General features: G+C 46.6%; 1 protein-coding gene across 5 annotated transcripts in view; it reads right to left on the bottom strand.

The window, feature by feature from the left end:
* LOC147710198 (E3 ubiquitin-protein ligase TRIM39-like) overlaps positions 1-26,716 on the bottom strand; it is a 257,855-nt gene that overhangs the window by 18,855 nt on the left and 212,284 nt on the right. For 3 of the 5 annotated variants that reach the window (XM_086920884.1, XM_086920880.1, XM_086920879.1), the window contains one exon: positions 18,063-18,112. In XM_086920884.1, coding sequence (XP_086777010.1) covers positions 18,063-18,112 — 50 coding nt within the window. Of the gene's footprint in view, positions 1-18,062; positions 18,113-24,383; positions 24,401-26,194; positions 26,225-26,716 lie in introns of all 5 variants that reach the window. The other 2 variants (XM_086920883.1, XM_086920882.1) reach the window with 2 other exon arrangements.

Here is a 26,716-nt window from a genome sequence, read left to right as displayed (position 1 = left end):
AAAGGAAATGTAAAGCTATTAAAAGTATGACAAACTCCAATGAGGATTGTATAATTCCACCAAGCGAGTCTGTTATTGTAGCAGGCACGATTACTCCCCCTGATTCTGAGAGGGAGACTGAGCCATTATTCTCAGCCCCTCAGGTTTTTACGGGAAATAGGTTTGCAGTTCTGGCTGAGGTCCATGAAGAGCCTCCCTCTCCCTCTCACTCTTGCGATAATAATAGCAGGGATAAGACACTGCCCATGGACGTTAGCACTCTGTCCAATTTAGTGATTCTACTAAGGGATGAAATAGAGGCCTTGAGGTCACTGATCGTAAATTTAACCGCCATGATCACTGACAAACACGAAGGAGTACCAAAAATAATAGACAAAGTGGCGCTGCCAGTATATAATTCACCCCATACTCGTAGTGATGTTCCGAGCAAAGCTCCCGTTGTTAAAACCCCAAACCAATCAAATACCCAGAGACAGGGTAAAATAGTAGGACCAAACTCTGGATCACTATCCACAAAATTGAGGAATACTGACCAGCCTTCCCGAGATCTTAAAGGAGGGGGGTGCAGTCAAATAAGAGGCCAAAATGTTAACGGGCCAGCTCGTCCCCAGTCATACTCAGCCAAAGTCTACAAGGGTCCACCAATTTTAGGGACAAATAACCTCGGTCCCAAACCAAACAGCCTCCATAATAAAGCACACTACTTTAAGAACAAAATATATATGACCAAGGTTCCTAAATTAACGAAGGGAAAGTTTGGTAACAGCGAGCACCCGGATTCTCTAACGAACAAAGCCATCCACTGGCTACGCCACGTTAGAGGATGCCGTTCGGTGATTAGGGAGGATATTGTAGAGGCGAAGAGACTGACCTCTCCAAATCTTAGAGGTGACTCTATAGAGTTAACTTTGAAATCCCCAACACTAGCAGAAAACCTTTTCGCACTGGAGTTTAGAACTAGCGCCCCATCTCCTTCTCAGATTCAGCTAAGGAAAACATGCCCCCACATCTTGATGTACACTGCGAAGGCAGTGTGAACTGGATGGGAGCCAATGAAAGGGAGGGCATGCCCAGTCTGAGAAGAAATTACTCACCTATTCCTGAAGAGTGCAATGTCACTACCATAGTAAGTCTTAACACTGAACTGGCTCTTGAGAGTGGGGTTGATACTGGTCTTGTCCAACATCAAGATCTGCCAATGGAAATGGAACAAAATCCGTCTCTGGTGAACAATGAGAACTCTTCACTGAAGCCCCCAGCCGGTATTGTGGGCAAACTACTGTCATGGAACATTGCTGGGTTGGGTTCTAAACTGGATTCTGGCGACTGGCTTTTCTTTGTCAATTCTTATCATCTATGTATATTCCAGGAGAAATGGTTATGTGAACCATCCTTTGCACAGGGATACTTGAATTACTCTGTTCCTGCATTAAAGGGTATGAAGGGGAGACCTATGGGTGGTTTAACCATTTGGGTCCGACAGACTCTAAAACTAGCTGTCAAGGTAATAGATACCTCCCATAGAGATATACAACTAATCAGAATGAGCTCTACCACTCTGGGGTCGCTTGACATCTACAATGTTTATGTGAGGAGTAATAAGGGTGGGAGGTCAGAGGTTTTAGCGGCCTTGGGTTCTCTCCTTGACACTCATTCACAAGATCACAACATTGTCATTGCAGGTGATTTTAATCGAACATTTGAGCCCCTAGCCACAGATGATGATTTTCTTGGGGACGAAGAAGATATGCAATGGGGAGTCCCCAAACTAGAGTTTAACCCAGTAGTACGCTGGACCGAGGATGTCATTAGTATGAATGCCTTATGCTACGAAAAAGGCTTAAGAGCGTTAAATGGGAGGACATCAAGTGACAAAATTGGGTCTAGTACATTTGATAACGGGCGCCATAAAAACAGAATTGACTATGTGTTATGTAGCCTGAAACTATGGCCGTTGGTCTGTGACATGGAGGTTGTGTGGAGGAGTGAGAGTGACCACAATCCTCTGTGCGCAGAGCACAAATGGTGGACTTCTGCCAATGGGCCCGCAGGTTCTAATCTCCATACCCCTCCCTTAACGGTCCCTACAAATGACATGCGCAGGCTAAGGTGGGTAAATGTAGTAACCAACCAGCAGGCCATAGCCAACATGAACTGTGAGGCAGATAAAGCAATACTAGCCCTTGAACACAGCAACTCCTCTAGTACTGGGTCAAGTAATGTGGCTGAAATCCATGACAGTCTCTTTTGTGTAATTAAAAACCACTTTCTGAAGCCCACAAAAACTATTAGAGCTAGAGCCCCCAAACAAGCAAAATGGTTTAATGCCCATTGTAGGCAAGCACGACTGGCTCTAGGAGCTGCCATAAAAGGTAGACAGTCCACTACTATTAAATCTGCTAGAAAGGAGTATAAGGCTAGTATAGCGAAGGCAAAGAAAGCCTGGGACGAACAACACTGGTCTGAGCTAAAAGTAGCCTGCAATAGAAATGACTCTAGGTTATTCTGGAGCATTGTTAAGTGGGGTAGTGAGGGACAACCCGAGCCCCCAGGTAACAACGTTCCAGAAGAGGAGTGGGTAAAATACTTTAAAACGCAGTATGCTGAGCCTAAACGGGTCACTTCAGTAGCGGGTATGGGCTTAATCCACTTCAAACTAAAATTCTTTAGCTCAAAGGAAAAAATGGCGGCCCTGAGTTCTGTGTCCAGCGGGCGTGCTCCAGGACTAGATGGAGTTCCAGCCGATGTCTTTATCAATGATAAAGAACGCTGGTGTAAGTACATCCACCTTCTTATTAACGCCATTGCCCATGGTGCAGAGGTACCAACTTCCTGGCAGGGTACGGTAAATATACCAGTGTTCAAAAAGGGTGACCGATCACAGCCTGGCAATTACAGGCCGATAAGCCTTATCGACACCATCCAAAAGGTAATGGGCCGTGTGATTGTGAACAGGCTCCTTGACTGGGCAGAGGAGAATAACGCTCTGTCACCTTTCCAAGCTGGATTCCGTAGGTCCACAAGCACGGTGGACCAGGTCTTCCGCTTCACTTTGCTGCAATGGAGGACTGTGGTACTGGGCGGAGGCAGTTTATACGCAGCCTTTGTCGATTTGCGGGCTGCCTTCGACCTAGTGCCATGGTCTAAGTTGTGGTCAGTCCTTAAGACAATGGGTGTTCCTCCAGAATTATTGTCTTTAATAATAAGGCTCCACGAATCAAACTTTGCTAGAATTCAGTGGGGGGGACATGGTAAGGTGACTGAGGACTTCCCTGTTGAGCGGGGCGTCCGGCAAGGTTGCTCAATGGCACCGACCCTCTTCACACTATTTATCAATGGTGTTGTAGCCCGTATGTTGTCTGTGAAGGTGGATGCTCCTTCATTATCTGGCATAAAAATGCCTATTTTAATGTTCGCAGACGACGCGCTCATTCTATCAAAGACTCCGAGCGGACTCCAGAACGCCTTGTCCATCTTGGATTCATTCTGTGAGGAGCATGGCCTGGAGGTCAATGTGGCCAAAACAAAACTTATGGTTTTCAACCCCCACCGTAGTTTTAAATCTTAAATTATTATGAATGGCCGGCCCCTAGAGATTGTGAATGCTTTCACATATTTAGGGATCCATATATCGAGCAAGAACAGATGGAGACAGCACATAGATCTTGCTACATTGAGACACAGGCAACTGTCAGGTGCTATTAGTTCAGAACACAGAAAATCCCTGACCAAACCTGTAAAGCCAGCTCTCCAGATATATGAAGCTAAGGCTCTCGGCTCAGCTCTCTATGACGCAGAGCTATGGGGGTTTGAGAAGATAGCTGCACTACAAACCTCGGAAAATAAGTTCTTCCGGGCAATAACTGGTGTACCTAAAAGCACTCCCTTGCTGCCTCTGAGGTATGACCTGGGCAGAAAAGCTGTCAGGCTTCGACCAATTCTGTATTGGCGAAGGCTCTGGACGACTTCAGAGCTTTCCCATTATGCCGAGGGGTTTCGAGACATTATCAGGGCAGACGTATTTCATAAAATTGAGTGGCTCAGATCACTCAGTGCAATTTTGACTGAGCTCGGTCTGGGATCACTTTTGGAAGACCCAGTGGGAACTCCTTTTCCGACTAAAAGAGTTTTAAAAGAAATTTACTGGGAGAAGGCAGCCTCCAGGGTATGGGGTAGCTCGAATATAGGATTTATGTCCGTAACATTCTTAGAAATGAAACTTTATCCCTGTCTAGAACCCTACTGGGACATCATAATAAGGCCCGGTGACAGAAAGCTTCTTTTCCAACTGAGAGCAGCTGCACTCCCCCTTAGAGTTTTGACAGCAAAATGGGATGGTGGAGATAGCGACAGTTGCCCTGCTTGTGATATCGCCAAAGAAACAATTGTTCATTTTTTATTTTCTTGCACAGCCTATTCTGATCCACGGCGTATAGGGTTAACACCGATGTGCAAGAACTTGGGAACCACTAGCAGCACTGTTGCTTTGCGTATTATATGCACTAACAGTTTGACATGGTTATTAATAGCTACTGCCAAGTATCTTGGATGGGCATGGTCGATCAGACAGAGACTGCTAGTCATTTGACTATTCTCTGTCCAATTAATTCATCTGTAATCTATGCATATGTTTTTACACATAAAATTGTTTTAAACTGTAAATTTTAACTTTTGTACTAATTTTAACATATTGCTAATTTTGCACTGTTTTTTAATTCCTAAACATCGGAATTGTAACCCAAGTCAAATAACTATAAAATGAATGCTATAGTCAATAAATGTAAATGGAAGTTTCAGTTTTTAACAAAATTAACTGCAAATTTATTTGTATTTTTAAAAATGTTAAATGATCTGCTTTTATGAGTGAAACCTCGAATAAAGCATATTTTGACTTGACTTCTTTAATGCGAAAGGAACAGCATGTGAAAGGAACAGCACCAGCACTTCTTTAATGTGAAAACAAAAGCACTGACACTTCTTTAATGTGAAAGAAAGCACACCAGAACATCTCAGAGAGTTGCATTATTTATAATGGGCAAACAAACAGGCACTCAGGGATAGTAAGTAACTATACTTTTATTTTTACAGCATCCTATTCTACATGGCACACTGAATTGGACAGCAGACTGCACTAAACAATACAGTGCAATATGTTGTGTAATGCACCAGGCAGTACTCATTGCAAAAGAGAACATTGCACTAGTGACAGCACTGTACTCCGAATCAACACAAACTCAAAAGAACACTTTTTCAGACATTAACCTGTAGTACACGGTGCACTGCTATTACAAAACACACTGCACTAGAGCCTTCCCCATACTAGATCGTAAACTGCACCAGTGAGAACTGTAATTGGTGGGTAGACAATATAAGGAAGCACACTGCACACTGAGTAGAAGGTCCACTTTACAAGACAGCACTTTTCAGTATATAGCCTATCTGACTAGAATGAACATTGTACTAAACATAACATTGTAATCGACAAAACACTGCACTTGGTAGTGCACAGTACTAATCAACACACAGTGCTAATTAATGCACAGCCCTAAAGAGCACACCGTTCTAGATGGTACAGCGTAACAGACAGCAACTAGAAGGTACACTGCACTAGTAAGTACATTGGCTAGCCAGGAGGCCGTGCTGCTGACCGCCCGGGCCACGGAGTTATTTGTGGAAACTATTGCGAAAGATGCCTATATATATGCTCAACGGGGAAAGAGGAAAACTCTTCAGAGAAAAGACCTGGATAATGCAATAGAGGCGATTGATGAGTTTGCTTTTCTTGAAGGTACCTTGGATTGAGGTGAACTGGAATACTCTGAGAAGCACTGTACGCTAAAGAGTTAGCGGCTACATTCAACCATTCAAAATTATTTGTATGGGGTGTGTCAAAAAGGTTAAGCTGTAAGCAATATTTGAACGTGTATTTTAATATAAACTTTAGATCCAGGGGTCATCGTTGCTATCTTTTTGTAAAATTATGACGGTGGCAGCTTCAAATACGCTACGACAGGGATTCTTGCTTGTGGTTTGGTTAAAACAAAAACAGTATTGCTGTTATGTTTAGCACATTCATGGGAGGGTACCTTTTAAGGTGTATTTTTGACTCTATTTAAGGTGCAGAAATGGGTTTCTAGCTTAAACCAAGTCTGTGTATAGCATGTTACCAAAATGTTGAGTTGGAATTTTTTTAATTAAGTCAAAAGTACATTCTACTGGCAATCTCACTTTACAAAATTGCATGATGCACTAAACAGCTCTATGCATGAGAGGGCACACTGTACCAGGAGGTACACTTTGCAATAGACAATTCCTTTGCTAGACACAGCGCACTGCACTACACTGCATTCAACACTAGTGACCCTAAAGTACATGATGGTACACTGTACTAGGTAAAGAACACCCAGAACTAGAAGGCACTCTGCTCTAGAAACAGTGCACTAGTCCTCACACTGCACTAGCGTTTTACTGTACTAGGTGGTACACTGTTCTAGGCGATACACTGTTCTGGATAGCACACAGTATTAAACTGCACACTGCATTAGCCATCAAACTGTACTAGATAGCCCCACTGTAGTGGATGGTACAGTGAACTAATCAGCACAGCTCACTAGCCAGAAGATTGTACTAGACAGTACACTATGTTACAATGCACAGCACAGTCTACGGAATGTTGTACCAGAGAGCACACTGTTCTAGACAACAAAGTGTGCTAGAGAGTGTATGGTGCACTGTACTAGACAACACTATGCACTAAACTGTATACAGTACCAGTAAGGACATTGGACTAAACATCACTCTCTAAATGATGATACACTGGGTACACTGCACTAGATAGTACAAAATATTAGACAGTTTGCTAGACAGAACACTGCACAACACACTATAAAGCACACTGTAATAGATAGCAAAGTAACACCAAACATCACCCTGTTGAACACAACTAGAGGTTACTGTGCACTCAACACTGCACTATAAACTACACTTTAGTAACTGATAGACTATAATATAGAGTACACTGTACTAGATATACACTTCACTAGGAAGTGCCCTGTACTAGATGGAACAGACATCACCACACCCAGGGTGGACCCCTGAGGCTCAGACATCACCACACCCAGGGTGGACCCCTGAGGCACAGATATCACCACACCCGGGAGGGCCCCTGAGGCACAGACATCACCACACCCGGGAGGGCCCCTGAGGCACAGACATCACCACACCCGGGAGGGCCCCTGAGGCACAGACATCACCACACCCAGGGTGGACCCCTAAGGCACAGATATAACCACACCCAGGGTGCACCCCTGAGGCACAGACATCACCACACCCTGAGTGGACCCCTGAGGCACAGACATCACCACACCCAGGGTGGACCCCTAAGGCACAGATATAACCACACCCAGGGTGGACCCCTGAGGCACAGATATCACCACACCCAGGGAGGGCCCATGAGGCACAGATATCATCCACACCCAGGGTGGACCCCTGAGGCACAGACATCACCACACCCAGGGAAGTTCCTTGAGGCACAGACAAAACCACACCCAGGGTGGACCCCTGAGGTACAGACATCACCACACCCGGGAGGGCCCCTGAGGCACAGACATCACCACACCCAGGGAGGGCCCCTGAGGCACAGACATCACCACACCCAGGGAGGGGCCCTGAGGCACAGATATCACCACACCCAGGGTGGACCCCTGAGGCACAGATATCACCACACCCAGGGTGGACCCCTGAGGCACAGATATCACCACACCCAGGGTGGACCCCTGAGGCACAGATATCACCACACCCAGGGAGGGCCCATGAGGCACAGATATCACCACACCCAGGGTGGACCCCTGAGAAACAGATATCACCACACCAAGGGAGGGCCCATGAGGCACAGATATCACCACACCCAGGGAGGGCCCATGAGACACAGATATCACCACACCCAAGGAGGGGCCCCTGAGGCACAGATATCACCACACCCAGGGAGGGCCCATGAGACACAGATATCACCACACCCAGGGAGGGGCCCTGAGGCACAGATATCACCACACCCAGGGAGGGGCCCCTGAGGCACAGATATCACCACACCCAGGGAGGGCCCATGAGACACAGATATCACCACACCCAGGGAGGGGCCCTGAGGCACAGATATCACCACACCCAGGGTGGACCCCTGAGGCACAGATATCACCACACCCAGGGTGGACCCCTGAGGCACAGACATCACCACACCCAGTAAGGGCCCCTGAGGCACAGATATCACCACACCCAGGGTGGAGCCCTGAGGCACAGATATCACCACACCCAGGCAGGGCCCCTGAGGCACAGACATCACCACACCCAGGGAGGGCCCCAGAGGCACAGATATCACCACACCCAGGGAGGGCCCATGAGACACAGATATCACCACACCCGGGAGGGCCCATGAGGCACAGATATCACCACACCCAGGGAGGGCCCATGAGACACAGATATCACCACACCCAGGGTTGACCCCTGAGGCACAGACATCACCACACCCAGGGTTGACCCCTGAGGCACAGACATCACCACACCAAGGGTGGACCCCTGAGGCTATGAAGGAATGAACCTGCAAGCCTTCTGGGGTCTGCTTCTTAGCCAGTGCATAGCAGAATTTGATGTACAAAACCAGTGAATCCAACAAAGAGCTGATCGTTCACACGAAGGTCCCTGGTAGGATCAATATAAAAGTGGAGAGCTTTTTTAGGATCCAGCAGATGGAGCCTCCCCTCGTCTTCTGAGTGGCAGGATGGAGCAAAGAATGCCAGAAGGATGGTTTTTATCCAACATGAAAAGGAGTGACCACTTTGGGGAGCATGGAACCCGCCCTGCCTAATTCCTATGCTTCTCTCATGCTGTGTAATACAAGCATGAGAGTAGCGTCTGGAATGGCACAGGGAACTCTGGGAGTCTGTGTAAGTTTCAGACTTGAAGAAGCAGCGAGCTGGCAGAATTCAGGCATGTTTTTGTTATCCTCCTCCACCCCTCAGCACCGTTTTTCCCAGCTAGCGGCCGCCACTGTTTAATTGTATTTACTAAACCACGCAAAGCCACCTTGCGTGGCTCTGCATGGTTTAGTAAATCCATAGTAATGGAAGGCAGCACATATCGTGGCAGAGATGCATTCCATGGGTGGAGTATGGGCGTTCTGATGCATCCACCCGGGGACTTTGGCAGATTCCAGATTTACATGGAGTTGTAAACGTGGGAATGTGTCAAAATTGTGCGACTCCCAGACCCAGTCGTAAAGAGGAGAAATATCTTTATTTTCCATTGTTACTTCCTTTTCGTATATATGATACATTCAGCAGCACACAAAGAAAAGGAAAAATGCCTTTAAGGACTGTTTTTGTGTTCCTTCCTAAACAAAAGCAACCCTGCCTGTAACGCAGACGCCCTTGCCCCATTGTGCAAGGAGGGCTGCGTTGCGCTGCACATAGTGCACCAGCACAAGGAGGCAGCAGAAATGCGTCATATATTTGTAAAAAAATTACATTCTATTGAAGGACTGCAGCACTGAATGCGCCACCCACACAAGCAGACCTTTAAACATGTCTCAGGCCTGTCACTAAATAGCCTGTGTGTGCAGTTTTACTGCCATGTCGATTTGGCATTTAAAATTATCTGCCAAGCCTTAAACTCCCTATTTATTATACAAAAGCCATCCCTAAGGTAGGCCTGTGGTAGCCCACAGGGCAGGGTGCTGTGTAAGTAAACAGCATGGAATGTACTTTTAAGTCTTGCATGTCCTAGAAGTGAAAAACACCTAAACTTGTTTTTTACTACTGTGAGGTATACTCCTCTCACAGGTTAACATTGGAAATTCCTTAATACACTTTTAAACTGTAATCCCACAACAGATTATATCCAGTCTAAGCCCTGAATAGAACCCCAAGAATTGTCACAGGGCTCGAAACGTGTCAGCAATTTCCGCCACCGGGGGAAAGACTTAAATTGATTCACACTTACTTGTGGGAAGCAGCTTGGTACAAAAGTCTGCCCTCACAATCTTAAATGGTGTCCCCTGTGGCTAGCAGCTCTGTATACATGAAATTACTATCTGACAAACAAATTGGGATAAGGGCTGCTGCTTGTTTTTGAATAATGACTGGTTTCACAATTGTTGTATTTTACTCACACAAATGCATTGTATGTATTGTATTGTCTGTTATGTTATTTGAATGTATGTTTACTAAAGGTGTTCCAGGTTTACTCCTTATTCGGACATGAATAACAAATTATTTGAATGTTTCCTTAAAAAGACAAAATGATAAGTAAATAAATATTACAGACCATTTAAAAGGATAGAATGGCCTGAGCCTGTTGAAGTCAAAAGCAGCAATTCAAGTGACGGGGATATATATTTTGTTGTTTAAAAATTTGATAGGCCCGACCTTGTCGTCTGTACGAGGGCCCCACCCCTTTATCAATAACTTTTAGAGAGTGGACATTTCTCTGCTCGTAAAGTTCTGTGTTCCTGTGTCCAATACACATTTAGGGTGGGTGACAGTTTTACTCTGTGCATTCCTTTTAGACAGCCACAAACACAGGGAGGTTTGGTGTGTCTGAGTCCCCCTATGCATTTTGATTGTTCATCCTGGGCAGAATGGGAGGAAGGTGCTGATGCTTACACTTGAATAGGTAGTGCCTGGTCCCCACACAAAGGACGGATTACACCCTACAGGTAGTCTGGAGCCAGGGCTGGGAAGAAAGGGCTTCTGTGCACTTCAAAGACCATTCTTGGAAGTCACCCCCACTTCAAAGGCACACCTGGGTATAAGCATTGGGTTTCTGTTCCCACCAAATCAGACACTTCTGGACCTGTAACTAAACTCGGTCAGAAGAACTGCTGTGCTGCTTTAAGGACTGACACTGCTGGACAGCTGATTTGGAAGACCTTGGAACCGCGCATCGCAGCTGAAGCAGTGTGGAGAGATCAACGCATCCTTCAACTGCATGGAGAAATTTCCACATCGCACTCGGAACCAATGCCTCTTCGCTTCGGCACTTCATATTCGAAATAGACGCATCGCTGTTGCAACCACGCCCTTCCTCTGAGGACCCTGCCGGACCTCTAATACAAGAAATTGACCCTATCCCATGAATTCAATACTGTGCCCCTGAACGCCCTCCACAAGACACCGGGTGTTGACCACCAGATCTACGTAGACCGGATTTCCCTGTTTTGACACCTGTTATACCCAACACTGCTGGACCCCAACCATTCTCCAGGACTTAACGTCCCTCCAGCTTCCTGAAATTTACTCCAATGCACCCTGGCTGGTGGTGCATCTTCACCCTTGGCATCCCTATTCCATCTCCGAGGTTAATTGTTCACTGTCCTGGATTTTATCAAGATCAGCACGAATAAATCTGTAACCTGGTCCTGGAGATGGCCTCAACTTACTACAGGTCGAAAAGCCTTTGACCTTCCCGCGCAACTCTTAGCGCAACTCTCTAGTTCACAAAATTGTCAATTCTTTGTAATGAATTTCTGTGAATAACTACTCATAAAACAAAAAGTATCTTGTAAATATGGCCACTATTGTCTGCCCTGCGCTGCTCTTCACTGTGTCACTTCTGCTGTTCACTTTGTTTTGTTTTTCACGAGCAGGGATGTGCACAAGTTCTTTCGGGTTGCGCTCACATTCAATGTAAACAGTGCTGATGCTGTTTCTTTGTCCATACATGTTCTAAATACAGAATGCTCCTTGCATCTCCCTCAAACCCTGAGTCTCCCTGTTTTTCTTTTTTTGCAACTATATGTGCATGTTTTATAAACAGTCTGTCGAATATTACTTGTTGAGACATTGTTTTTGCTACATACCTTTATCACCGAGGTCTCAACTGGGTATACGGGTGATCTCCTGTTGTCTGATTTCAGCGACCAAGATCAAGGCACTCTTTTCACTGGCCATGCAGGGTTTTGTCACCAGCCTGTGCTCCATCAAGGTTGGCTTGAAATGTTGACTTTGTCCAAATCCAGCACGACCATTGGTACATATTGCTTCTGAGTGCTAGAACTCTTTTTATTCTTTAACAAAATCGTAACAACTTGTATTTATTGGATGTTTGTCATTTTGGTATTTAATTATTTATAAAATTATTGTAAATTTTTCTAAACCAGTGTGTAATCTTTTTGTGATGTTTTCATTATGTTACTTTGTGTTGTGTTGCACAAATACTTTACACATTACCTCTTTAGATTAGCCTGGCTGCTCTGTGCCAAGCTACCAGAGGGCGAGCACAGGTACTCTTATAGTTTCTATCTGATTTATCCTGACTAGGATCGTTCTTCCTGTTTGGACAAGGTGCATACCTCTGCCAACCAGAAACCCAATTTCCAACACTCCCCCTCATGCATCACAAGTGGCTTAAATAAAGAGGGATTCTCCAGCAACTGCAAAAAGCCAAGAGAGCAGACAAATAACCTTTAACTGTGCCCAAACAAGTCCTTGTCAGGCTAGGGGCAACACAGAAAGCGGCTTGAAGTGGTATATCTGCTGAGTACCAAACCACACCAAAAACATGTCCCACCAGCAGGCAGAAACTGACCTTGTAGAGGGATGCCTGGTTGCCTAGACGACAACAACGACTTCAGGAGTGAGTTCCAATGCAGTCAACTGACGCTGCTCATTCTCCAAGTATGAAGATGTGCAGGCCCGGGTACAGAACTCTGCCTTGCAGCTGCAACAGAAGACCTTCTTAAAGCGGCAGCCTGATCAGAGGATAGACGCTCATGCCCAGGATTCCAGATACCACAGTCTCCTGACCCAATCCTGTGCCACTATGATGACTTAAGCCCAGTTGTTCCTTATCTTTTTCAGAACATGGGGCAGAAGAGTTAGGGACAGGAAGGGAAGTAGAATTTCAGAGCTCCACACTAGGTGGAATGAGTCTGAGAGAGAGAGAGCCGTCTTGGTAGCTCCAATGCACAAAAGTGCTGGCATTAAATGTTCTTGGCAGGGGTTCAAAGATAAAGCCAAGGTTCTCCATATTTGTGGAATATACTATGTGCCATTTCCAGTTGTAGCCACCATTCATGATATGCTAGGCAGCGACTGAGTTCTGCCATTTAGAAATTCTGCCAAGTGTTGTGCCACCATGAAAATCCCCTAGTTATTCAACAACTTCCAGATGCATAGCACCTCAGGGTCCCAACCTGCCGTGTTTGGTGCAGTACCACAGAGACGTGCTGTTGTCCATGAACACCTGCACCAGCCTCCCTTTGATGGATGGAAGGAAGGCTTTCAACATCAAAATGGATAGTCCACATCTCCAGTAAGTTGATATGGAGTTGGGCTTCACCCAGATACCAATTACCACTGATCTCCACCTCTCCCAGATAGCTTCCCCAAACCAGAAGTGACACGTCTGTCAGCACTATTATCTCTGGGTGGGGTACGGACATAGGTCTGCCACTGACCCAACTGCAGTCCAGCAACCACCACTGCAGGTTATTTGCAATCTCCCCTGAATTCTGGACTTGATTGGACAGATCTCCCCTGATGCTGTACCCACTGGGACTTTAGAGCCGACTGTAGCACCTACATTTGCCATCTGGTATGCTTCACCAGGAGGATGCAGGAAGCCAGTAGCCCCAGTAGCCTTAGAGTCATGCTCACTGAAATCCCGGACAAAGGCTGAAATATCAGGATCATTGCCCGAATGTCTTGGACTTTCCACTCTGGGAGGAAGTGTGGAAATGAGCCTTTTTAGGGGCTCACCGGTGCAGGGGTTCACCCTTATCTCTCCACAGGTCCTTAAACCAACAAAGAAGAGATTGGCACTGAAGCTGGAATTCAAAATAACAAGTTTATTCACTCATGAGTGAGACCACGTCCACACAGCACTCTCAAGTACTCCAGGAGGTAGTGGCTTGAATGCACAGACCATGGTGCTTTAGTACTGTGTTTGTTTCTGAGTAAACATGGAGACTCAAATAGAAGGTAGAGGCATACACAGGAATAGCTATCGACTAACATGGTCAGACAAATATTACTTAGTCAGCAAAGTGGGAGGAAAGACAGAAATGCTTACATCAGTTGAAATAGCCTGACAGTTACATTCTAAAACAGGTGCATTCTAGCAGCTACAGGCCTTTCTGAGCTTACACAGTGCTCTGGCTCAGTACTGAAGGAGTTAACTACAGTTGATGACTCAAGTAGAATACAAAAGGAGACAACAGTGAAGACGGCAGAATCACATGGCTAACAAAATGGATGCCACAACAAAAATGGCTTCAGCTTATGCTAACAGAGATTATCTGCGATTTACACAGACGGCACACAATTGTACCATGTCCAGAATAGGTCTGATGAAAGGGAGAATCTGTGAAGGAGTTTGGTGTGACTTATGCAAAGTCCGTTCGCCATCCTGTCGGGGCCGGTACCGTCTGCCACAAGGGCGGAGGAACGGTGCCCCCAATTAGGATGCACTCGCCACAGTGGCGGGTGCATGCCGCATTTTTAACATTGCGGCAGACGGTGCTTAAAGCACTGGCCGCCGCAATGTGAAAAATGTTTGTTGTGCGTTTCACAGCACAACATGACAGGCACCGCGCGGTGCCTGCCATGTTGTGCTGTGAAACGCAGGGGGGTACCATAGGTACCCCCCATGTGCACCCCCACCCCCTTCACCCTGGGGGCCCGCAACAGGCCCCCAAAGCAGGAACTGTATGCCTTTTCATGGCGGCATTGCCGCCACGGAAAGGCATTCCTCCCAGGCCATCCTTATATGGCTGGCGGTGTCTGATAGACACCGCCACCATATCAGGCCTTTCCCGCCGCGGTCGCAAGGCGACCACAGCGGAAAAGCGGCGGACGGTCTTCCCTCCGCCACGGTCCCCCCCGCCATTGTAATATGGCGGGGGGGAAGAAAGGTGGCGGACGGGCAAGGATGGCGGACAGATCGCCACCGCCTGCATGGCGGTGGCGTTCCGTCCGCCATCCTAATGGACCCCTTCATTTGTGTTGGTCTGGAGGTGGGTGAAGACCCTCTGGTGTGAACCTGCCTTCAATAGCCAGTCCTCAAGAAGACTGGGATCCGTGACCTCCGAAGATGTGCTGCAAAGACTGCTATCCCTTTCATGAACTCCAGAAGGGCACTGGCGAGGCCAAAGGGGAGCAAAGCAACCTGTAAAAAGCTCTTGCCCTACTGTGAACTGCTTAGAGTGACTGATAGCTTGAAGAATGAACATGTGGAAATAAGTGCCCTGCAGGTCAAACTCTACCATCTAGTCTCCAGGATCAAAGGCAGAAAGGATCTGGGCCAGTTTAAATATCTTGAATTGTAAAAAGGAACTGAGGCGAGAAAGGTCTAAAAAGAATGAAGGCCTCAGTTGTTCGGCAGTAGAGGGAGTAGCAACCAGTGCCTTCTTCTGATGCGGTTACTCTCTCTATTGCCCCTTTGGCCAAAAGGGGCTGCATTTCCTGCTGCATAAGGGACAGATGATCCTCCTTCAGCTGCTTGAGGGTGATGGAAGAAGCAGTGCGCTGGAGGTGAATGGGAGGGCGAAACCTTAGCCCAACTATCTGCAGAACCCACTTGTCCCAAGTCATTATTTGCCACCAGGGGAGAAAATGCTGGAAATTGACACTGTGGCTGTGTGCCTAGATCAACACACTGAATAGCCTTTGTGACTACTGCAGCTGGAGGAGATGGGAGTGAGCTGCACACCTCCCCTGTTGTCCACATTGTTTTTGTGAACCACAGTGTCGGTCTCAGCATGGCTTTGAGGTCTGCTAGACGGGTTTAACAAGTTTAACAAGTTGGGGCTGGCGGTGTTGGAAGCCCCTACTATAGCTATTGAAGGGATAAAACTGCGGGAACTGTCACACCAGAGCAGACAGGCCCAAAGAGCAAGCTGTGGCCCTGCTCTTCTTAAATTGCTTGAGGGCCTAGTCTGTTCTTTTGCTAAAGAGGCAAGGTAATGTCAATAAGTGAAGACTTGAAGTCCCCAGAGAAGCCTGTGGATCTAATCCAGCCATGACGTATGAACACCTACTGCCCAGCCTAAGCAGTCAGCCTTGGCAGTCTATAGTGTCCAACAAACATCTAATAGTGAATGTTGCTGCCTCATGGCCGTGTGTGATGGTAGGGCGTCCGTTTTTAGATACAACAGACAAAACCTGGGCAACAAAGTCACAAAGTGTGTGGTAATAACGGCCAAGCAAAAAACTGGCATTGACAGAGCATAAGGCCTCTCAAAAGTCTTGTATTCACTGTGTCTTCGATGGACCTGAAAACTCAAGTTGCCTTGCAACGAGACTTTAAATTGACTCCAAAGGAGATCATGTTTGGTGGAGAAATGAGGGGTATGTTTACACCCATGCTCCTTCTCTGGTGTTCGAGAGTACAGGAAGAGGCCCACTTTCATTTCTTCTGCTTCTTTTATGGCTTACTTGATAACTTCAACCACAATGATGATCTGCAGTGGGAAAGGGTTCAGGAGTGGGAACGGGACCTTCCTTTTGACCAGTCACAATGTGGAGTTTTCCGTTGTTTGGCATCACACCGTTCACCTCACGTTTCCAGATGTCCTGTAGAATCATCCTGGTGCAGTCGCTACAAGCCTCAGAGTCGTGTTCTAACCCCATGCACAAAAGACATAAATGATGGGGATATGACACAGAGATTTGCTTGCATCAGTCCCTACAGGGCTTGTTTGGCATCACACCGTTCACCTCACGTTTCCAGATGTCCTGTAGAATCATCCTGGTGCAGTCGCTACAAGCCTCAGAGTCGTGTTCTAACCCCATGCACAAAAGACATAAATGATGGGGATATGACACAGAGATTTGCTTGCATCAGTCCCTACAGGGCTTGAATCGGTAGTTTTATAGGGTCACAATTTCTTTGCACACTGGATTTACTTTAGAATTTTGAGGGATATCTGCAGATCCATGTTTGGTGGTAAAGAAAGAACAACAGCGTGCATGAGTGATATGCATCTCTGCACGTCACTTCCGGAGCAGTACGATGTTGGTGAGAAGTCACAAAATACCTACCAGCGCAGAAGGGGACTCCTTGAAATTTGCTAGCTCTAGTCTGACGCCTGGGAATATTCCAAAGATGAGACAAAGGTGATTAGAGGTATACATTTGATACTTCAGTGAATTCTAGAACTTATTCTGTTTGTGTTGTCTTGAGCTGAATTGGTTAATAGTTTGTCTTGTCTGTTATCATAGGCTGATGTTTTGTTATAGTGGCACTTGTGTGTTATATCAAGCATATAATCATATGCTAATATTGGACAATACGATGTCGATTTACACCATGATATATGTACATATAAAACAAACTTGCATCTCTGTTGTTGAATTTACTCAATATGATCTCCTCCTCAAACCAGAGTCAGAAATACGTGGTTAGGCAGGCCCTGTAACCTAGGCCTGAAGCAACTGATGGACAGATCAAATGTGGAGGACATGTAACTCTTAGACAGAATGCACGCACAGGAAAACCCAGATTGATCCCACAGACAGGCAGCAACACCGCAATGGTCTCAGGAGATTGGCCCCAATAAAACACGTTTGGCCGGAGGGGCACGCGTTCTTAAAAACACCATCAAGTCAGATGCAAGATTAAGTTAGGAACACACAGGCAATCAGAACACAGCATGCACATTACACACATTGCTCGCATGCTCTTCATAACCAAACATCTGGAGACATACTCACTGGCCCTACAGTACCTTCACACAAGGAGGAGGCCCACCAGCGCTTCTTATCAAACCCCTGCTTTATGGCCCTGTGACTAGGCCTATATTTCAGTTGCCAAAGAAATGCATAAATCGTTTTACGATGCTTCATGTAAGTATGAAATGATGGCCAAAACCAATGTGATTTCAAACTGTTTTCAGACACCCACTCTGCTGCCTTATCTCTCGTCCGCTGTGTTTAATTAAACAACTGTTCTTGTTTTGCCAAACGCCTCTTGTCTTTCATTTTTAAAAAAAATAAATTCACATTCGAGCAACACATACCATATAATTTTCATGAACAGTAACATACACAGATAATCATCACAATTATTTTTACCTTTATAGTGCTTCACCACCTCTGGGCACTGAATCTTCACATTATTACACCTGTAATAACACAAAAATCATCTTTGTATTAAAGAGCAATTGCAGCTACAGGAACAAAGGATGAACATCACATAAAACCCTTATTTGAAATAAGATTCAGTATTTGGAGTGTGAGTTCCTGCTTTAGACACAACAGTTAAAGCTCTAACGATATCTAAAAGTGCCTTTAATATATTAAAACAGGATGTGGGGGCACTAAGGCAGATAGCTCAGTGAGATCAGCAAACATGAAGGGAGGCCCTGGAGTGCCAAGGTGTGGGTCTTCTAAGCACAATGGTTAGCTCCGTGAGAACAGGGTTAACAGGTTACATCTGCTCCAGGTGAGGTGTGTTCTACAAACTTAATAAATACCTTCTTAATTGGGGTCATGTGTATTCCGACCACCACCCAACACTACAATGCCACACTTAATTCCTGCTACTCTAAACCTATGTCATTGTCATAAAAAGGCAATTTAAACACTTACATTTTGATGGCCAAAATACACAAAAACTATTATTTAAAGTTATCTCAGAAAGGTCTTCTTTGCCTGGAGTCATTTGACTCAACATTTTTCTCAAAACCTGTGCAATGACTTAGTGGATTTCTTCTCCTCCAAGAACTACTACTGAACATCTACTACTCAACATTTTTAATCCATCACTTATACAAGTCACGGCCCAAGCAGCTTTCAACTTATGATACTTTCTCCCTCTATTATCAACAAAACCTGGGCTAGATCCTTCTAAATACTTTTAACTTTTATTTGGTCTATACCAATAGCTGCCAAAATTATTGAATCCGCCGCAACAAAGCAATTCCAAACTCTCCTAGAATCAAATAACACCTGAGATGGCACATTTCGGTCAAACAGAAGAACTAGAGCTGTTATCCTTGCAGTGCTGATCACCTTAGAATGGCTGCGGATGTCGACAGTGCCAATGACGTGACTTTACTACATCAGCGGCATTCAAAGCTGTCCACCATTATCTACTGATTCAGAAACTTCATGAAGCCAGTATAGGTGGGACGATGGCCAAGTGGTCCATCTCCGTCCTTTCTGGTGGAATCCAAAGAAGAATATCTAGGCCCTTTTCTGTCAATTTGTAACTCATCTGTGTTTCTGTTAGATTCCTGGATACCCTAATCCAATCTCACAGGCTTATAATATACATGTCAACTGATGATACACAAATGTTGATTAGATTCAGTGGTCGGTGTGGCAAGAACCAATTACTTTAGATAATGCATGGGCCACTAGACACCGGCAAAACAGACGTTCAGATCACTGGCAAATGCTCCTCTCTATTGCACTTTTCTCTGTGGTCTACAATTTTGTTCCTTGTTCCACCCCATCAAACTTGGTAAAAAGATTGGCATTCCATACTGATGCCTTAATACAGATGAATACTCAAGTAGCTGCTTTTACCTCCAACTGGGCTTTTGTGGTGTCTGCAGTCACTGCACTGCAATATCTGGACTGACTGGCTTCAGACTGGACTATTGCAATCAAATCAACACTGCTGCAGAGATCTGAAGCAATTCAAATCTAAACAGCCAACATATCTCCCTGGCACCCGATCATTGTCAAGTTACCCCTCTTAATGGGCTTCGCTTTCAATCCCGCGTCACCTTTACAGTGCTCTGCATATGCCATCAAGCATAACATGGTACCACCCTTGAGGTCGCAGTTCTGCTTTATAAATATTTGTTCGCTCACTCATTTCTGTCAATGCATGAATACCTATTCTCACTCCAGGATTCATCTCCATTCTCCTACAGATAATTAATTATTCCCACATTTAGAAAAAGTTGGAAAGGTGGTTGTGCTTTTCCTGTTTTGGCCTCAAAGCTCTGGAGTGCTCTTTCATTACCTTTTAGCTCTGTCCCTTCACATTTGCACTTTAGACAAAACTTAACACGCTGTGTTTTAGTTAAGTTCTTGGCTAACTCATCTGTCATCTCTTCTTCATAATTGTTCCTGTAGTGTCTTGTGTGTTATAGAGTGCGGGACCCCTATGGTAGCTGACAGACTCCATAGTCTGGTGACGTAAGTGATTGGGTATGGTTCATAAAATTAATGACGCATTATGTTTCAGTTAACGGTTACATTCTGAAGAATAAAGACGTGTAATAACAAGCTCTGTGTGTGACGTAATTCTTTCGCATGCTACCGGGCCGGGGAGGATGCTATAACTGGTGACGAGATAGGGGCTACGTCAACCCCGCAACCAGAAGAGTCGAGAGTGCACTCCCAGAGAGTTTGCCAAGGTTCAGCAAACTGGTCGTGCATGCCACATGTGCCTCTGTCGTAGTGAGAATCTACGTTTGCCGTATGCGGCGTCAAAGAGCAACTCCAGCCAGCGTAAGACTTTCGAAGATGATGAAAGCCCTACAGAAAACTTCATTTGTCGTTGGTCAGAAAATTGCTAATACGGCCGAGATAAGGTACGACACCAGAACCTGACACAGAGCAATCATTCATACAGAACAATAACGCTAAAGGCAGTTGTTATGATCCCCAACGTAACCCAAAATAGGCTTTGGTAAATAAACAACTTTTTACCTACATTTGTCCTACCTTGTTTTACATAACAGTTTGGCACTCACCTTTTGTGTAGTTATGTGCTGAATAAATGTTCTGTGGTTTTCTTCGAAAAGCCAGCCTCATTTATTATGCATGAGGAGTCTCACAGCAGGATTGCCATCTTCTGTGCAATAACACTGTATAAGGGTCCTCACTAGCATCACCCTTGAATGACAGGCCCACAGTACCATTTTAGGTAGATTCTCTGAGAGTACCGTTTGGCTATATAAGCTCCACATCTTTGCTGGGTAAACTAGTGGAGAAAGCTTCCATGTGACACTGGACGCTGCGGTCCCAGCCTGCAGAGGCTCCATCGCGCAGTGGTCTGACATCCCTTGCGGAGTGTCCTACTTAAAACCAAAGCCAGGTCCTTCATTCTCTCCTATCAGTTAATGGGGCTGGCTCTTTCCCAGGGGAATTCTTGGATTCCCATCCATATACATTGATGGAGCAAGGACTCGGTCCTAAGAGACTTGCTCGAACTCAATACTCTTGTTTAACTTATTAACAATAAATACTAATTGTGTCTTGTGAATAATCATCACACTTTTTATCAACATTGAGAATAGAGAAGATTGCCTATGGGTTTACTGACCATTAATACGAATAGAGGACTAAAACGCGGCTCTAACAGGTTAAACTTTACTGCGCATGCGTCAACTGCATCTACGCAATGTGACGTTTAACAGCTTGGAGGGAATTTTGCGCGCATGAGCAGAACGCACTAAAATCGCGTCTTTAAGACCCACATGCATGACACTTGCTTTGCTGATTAGAATTGCTTTATTTACTAAAAGCTAATGCGGGGAAAGTACTAATAAATAAAGGGTAATAGAGTAGAGTTGGGTGGTATACAGTGAAACCATTTTATTTGTTAAATTAATATTTTCTCTCTTTGACCTTTTCATTAGTTCGTATTTGGGCCTTCTTACCATGACTCGAGTGTTTAAGTGAAAGCCTATTGCGCATGGCTGAACAATACTTGCCCTGGAAGGATGATCCCATGTTGGACTGCATCCAAGGCCACTAACTGCTGGACTCTGGGAACTCAGAAGTCATGAGGGCAAACAAGGAAATCATATGGACATTGTCGAAATATTGTTGCAAGTTTAATGAAATCCGTATGGGGACTCAATAAAGTGAATAAATAATGAGGAGATGGGTTTATGAACAAAGAAAAGTGTTATGCCATCATGGTGTGATGACCTAATGCCCCTTGCCTGTCCAATTAGAATTAGTATTTTTACGATATTGCAACTTTAAGGGGTGGTACATGAATCCTAAAAGGTGTAATTGACGTAGTTTTAGTTAGTTGGGGGTGCGTGATCCTGAGAAAATACTGCAAGGGGAGATGCTGTCGGAATTGTCGGTGATGCTGATGCTGTGAGATGATGAAGTAGATTCAAATAGAAAATTACCTATCTGAAGCCATTGGTTAGAAGAAGATCGCAGAAGAATCTCGAGGAGGAAGAGAGTGTCAGAAAGGGGTGCAACATGTTTGTCAGGTCTAGAGAGTTCCACTATCTTGTCCTGATTCCTGTCCTGAAGATTTGTTGCCTGACCTTTCTCAGGGGACCAAAGGGTTGTGGGCTTATAGTGGCACTGTGCGCTAGCTGATCTATAGCGCTAACATATCATACGGGGGTGTCTGGAATCAGTCGAGACACAAATCCCTTAGTTTATTTTATCCAAGCAATTCGCAGATCCTGCAGAGTTGTAGGAACAACACGACATGGCGCCCAATGTGTTTTGGTACTAATTTAATGGTAAAATCTGAGTAGTTCAGTCGTGCTGTCTCAAAGATCACCTACTCATAAAAACACCCAGAGACGTCTAGAGTGGGAAGGGAAAAATCTGCTACAGCTTAGTAGGTATATCCTATGTATTAGCTGTAGGTACAGCCAAGCTTGAAGGATTATAATTCCCTGTATTGTGCATAAAAAGCGTTACCTCTTTCCGGTTAAACAACTTTTAAGAAATGTCTGTCGACGGTGGCGCTGCAGCAGCAGTAAATGCACATGCAGCAGAAGAAGGAGAGCAGGAAGGAGCTCTTATGATTTCGGAGAATTGCAGAAATGCACTTACTTTGAAATTAGCAAATGTTGGTATCTCAGCATTAGGTGGGACCGTAACCTTCGTGATTGAGGCACACAGACAACACAGACGCGCGCAGCGGGTGCGCCACTGTCGCACCCAAGGCAAGTTCGTCTGCGCCCGACCGGGGCCAGGGGCCATAACCTCTGCCTCTCGCCCCTCAGGTAACATGCCCTGCACCTATTCCTACTCCTCCTTTCAACTTCTTAAGTTAAGGAGTCTGTGCGAAGATAGTTGACGACATTCCATGTGCCCTTTGAATGGCCATTCTCGCTGTACGCAATGTCCCTTTAGACTGTTCCCTACCCCGAAGAGATCGCCTAACTCACAGCCACCTTTTACGTATAAAATGTTTTTGCTTAATTGTAGATCATTCCCAAAACACTCTACTGAACTCAAGATATTCTTAGAGGATAAACAACCTGCACCTGCATCTGAACCTGCACTACTCCTGCACCGACCAAGACCAAGACGAACAACAGCAGCAGCCTCCTCAAGTGCATCCTGCTCAACACCCGCTCCGTCCACAGACACTCCATTGAGCTCTGGAATCTGCTCGACACTACCTCACCAGACGTCGCCTTTCTCACGGAAACCTGGATGAACGCCTCTTCAGCGCCCGACATCGCCATCGCCATCCCAGACGGCTATAAGATCATCCGAAGGGACCGCATCAACCAGACCGGAGGAGGCATCGCCATCATCCACAGGAACACCATCCGCATCACGACCAACACCGACGACACCCTCGCATCCGCCGAGCACCTGCACTTCCAAGTCCACATCAACCCCAAGACCACCCTCAGAGGCACCCTCATCTACAGACCCCCGGGACCTCGAACACAATTCAGCGAAGACATCGCCGACTTCATCAGCCCGCACGCCCTCCCCTCCGCTGACTACATCCTCCTCGGGGACCTCAACTTCCACCTGGAGAACAACAACGACCGCAACACCACCACCGTGCTGGACAACCTCGCAAACCTCGGACTCAAGCAGCTGGTGACCTCCCCCACCCACTACGCCGGACACACACTCGACCCAGTCTTCTCATCCAGCAAGGACATCGCCTTCAGCCACGCCACCGGACTCCACTGGACGGACCACAGCTGCGTCCACTTCAGCTTCAAAAGGACCACGATCCACCACCAACAGCAACAGGTTGCACGCAGAAGCTGGAACAAGATCACAGCCGACCAGCTCGCAACTTCCCTGAGCAAGAACCCACCCACCAGCGCAACGAACCCCAGCCAAGCGGCCACCAACCTCACGAAATGGATCAGCGACTGCGCAGACGACCTCGCCCCCCTGAGGACTCCGCCTAGCAGACCCGGCAGCAAGAAAGCCCCATGGTTCACCGACGAACTCAAGAGCTCCAAGAAGAACTGCCGAGCCCTCGAGAGAACCTGGCGCAGAGACCCAACAGCTGACAACATGACTGCCCTCAAACTCGCCACCCGAAAACACCACCAACTCATCCGCGCAATCAAGAAAACTGCATTCAAGGAACGACTGGACAACAACGCACACAACAGCAAGGAACTCTTCAACATCGTCAAAGAGCTCTCCAACCCCAACGCCGGAAACAACGACATCACCCCTTCGCAAGACCTCTGCAACTCCTTCGCCTCCTACTTCCACAACAAGATCGCGGACATACACAACAGCTTCAGCACCCAACCGACGCACGCCACGTCCAAACCACCGCCCCCCACCACCACCCTCTGCGCCTGGACCCCGATCAGCACCGAAGATACCGTCCGCACGATGAACTCCATCCACTCCAGATCTCCGACCGACCCCTGCCCTCACCACGTCTTCAACAAGGCCGACGTTGTCATCGCACCCCACCTGCGGGAAATCATCAACACCTCCTTCGACACCGCGACCTTCCCGGAGAGCTGGAAGCACGCCGAACTCAGCGCTCTACTAAAGAAGCCATCAGCCGACCCCACCGACCTCAAGAACTACCACCCCATCTCGCTGCTCCCGTTCCCTGCAAAAGTCATTGAGAAGACCGTCAACAAGCAGCTGGCCGCCTTCCTCGAGACGAACGGATCCCTCGACCCCTCGCAGTCTGGCTTCCGAGCCAACCACAGCACCGAGACCACCCTGATCGCAGCCACCGATGACATCCGAGCACTGCTTGACAACGGAGAAACAGCGGCCCTCATCCTCCTAGACCTCTCCGCGGCCTTCGACACTGTCTGCCACCGTACACTAGTGCAGCGACTCAGCAACGTCGGAATCCAGGAGAAGGCACTGGAATGGATCATCTCCTTCCTCGCCGGAAGGACACAGAGAGTCCGCCTCCCCCCGTTCAGATCTGAAGCCACTGAAGTCATCTGCGGCGTTCCTCAAGGGTCCTCGCTCAGTCCTACCCTCTTCAACGTCTACATGAGCCCCCTCGCAGACATCGCACGCCAGCACAACCTCAACATCATCTCCTACGCCGACGACACCAAACTGATCCTCTCCCTCACCAACGACCCCGCCACCGCCAGAGCCAACCTTCACGAAGGGATGAAAGAGGTAGCCGAATGGCCGAAAAAAGTAAATGCAAAAAGCTGGAGCGCCTTTGGCGAGCAAATTATTGTGAATCAGCCAAATCCAGCTATAAAAAAGCCCTCCATGCCTTACATTTATCCATAAAAAAAGCCAAAAAAATCTTCTTTGCGACCTCCATCCAACAAGCAGAACAATCAAGTAAAGAAGTTTTTAAGATTGTTCAATCTTTCTTTAAACCCAGAGCCATTGAGACGGATATCATCCCATCCGCCAGACTCTGTGAAACTATCTCAGTTTTCTTTGACACCAAAATATTAAAAGTGTATGATACTTTCACGGACCCCGAGCCGACATTTATGGATGAAGTGGGAGTTTCTGTGCCACCCGCCTCCTCCTTAAATCAATTTCAGCCCATCACCCTCTCTGAGGCATTGAAAGAAATACAAAAATGTAAATCTGGTGCACCTGACGATCCATGCCCACCTAAACTGTGGAAATTAATGTCTGATGCAATCGCAGTCCCCCTCCTACACATATGGAACACGTCCGTTATTACAGGCACGTTTCTGGACTGCTGGAAACAGGCCACTCTTCTTCCGCTGAAAAAAAAACCCCAAGGTGCGCCGGACGATCTGAGCAATCTCCGACCCATCTCCCTTCTAGCAGCCCCTGGCAAAATGCTAGAAAAACTGATTCAACGGCAGCTTAACAGCTTTATTGAAGAAAGCAATGCCCTACATGAAACTCAGTCTGGCTTTAGGGCCGGCTTTAGCACCGAGACGGCCCTTATTGAGGTGGCCGAGTCAATCAGGTGGTCTTTAGATTCAGGGGCATCAGCTATGCTGGTGCTCCTGGATCTATCCGCTGCCTTTGATACAGTGGATCATAGCAGACTGTTGATTCGGCTTAAGGACATCGGCCTGGGAGACAAAGCACTCAAATGGCTACACTCCTACCTCTCAGATCGGTCCCAGAAAGTGGCCCTGGGCCCCTTTTCTTCTGGACCTAAAGGCCTCTGGTGTGGTGTCCCGCAGGGGTCGGCACTCAGCCCTCTGCTGTTCAATGTCTATCTGGCCCCGCTTTTCACCCTGATTGCTAAATGGGGGGTCAAAGCAATATCATATGCGGATGACACTCAATTGGTCTTCCCCTATACAGACACGTCAGAGGCAGCTTTCAGTAAAATCAGGGGCTGTCTTCGAGACGTGGCCAAATGGATGAACACTAATAAACTCAAAATGAATGCGAGTAAAACAGAGGTGTTATTCTTTGGAAATCACAAACACCCCCCGCCGGACCTATGGTGGCCAACGGAAATGGGCCCTGCCCCATCTCCCGGAACACATGCAAAAAATCTAGGAGTAAGATGGGATGAGAATCTGTCCTTCCTGCCGCATATACAACAGCTCACTGCTGGCTGCCTGCACAAACTCAGA

The sequence above is a fragment of the Lissotriton vulgaris genome, chromosome 5, assembly GCF_964263255.1.
Source record: "Lissotriton vulgaris chromosome 5, aLisVul1.2, whole genome shotgun sequence".
Classification (NCBI taxonomy): Eukaryota; Metazoa; Chordata; class Amphibia; order Caudata; family Salamandridae; genus Lissotriton; species Lissotriton vulgaris.
Note: the sequence above shows the minus strand (reverse complement) of the source record. Positions and strands in the feature narration are given on the sequence as shown.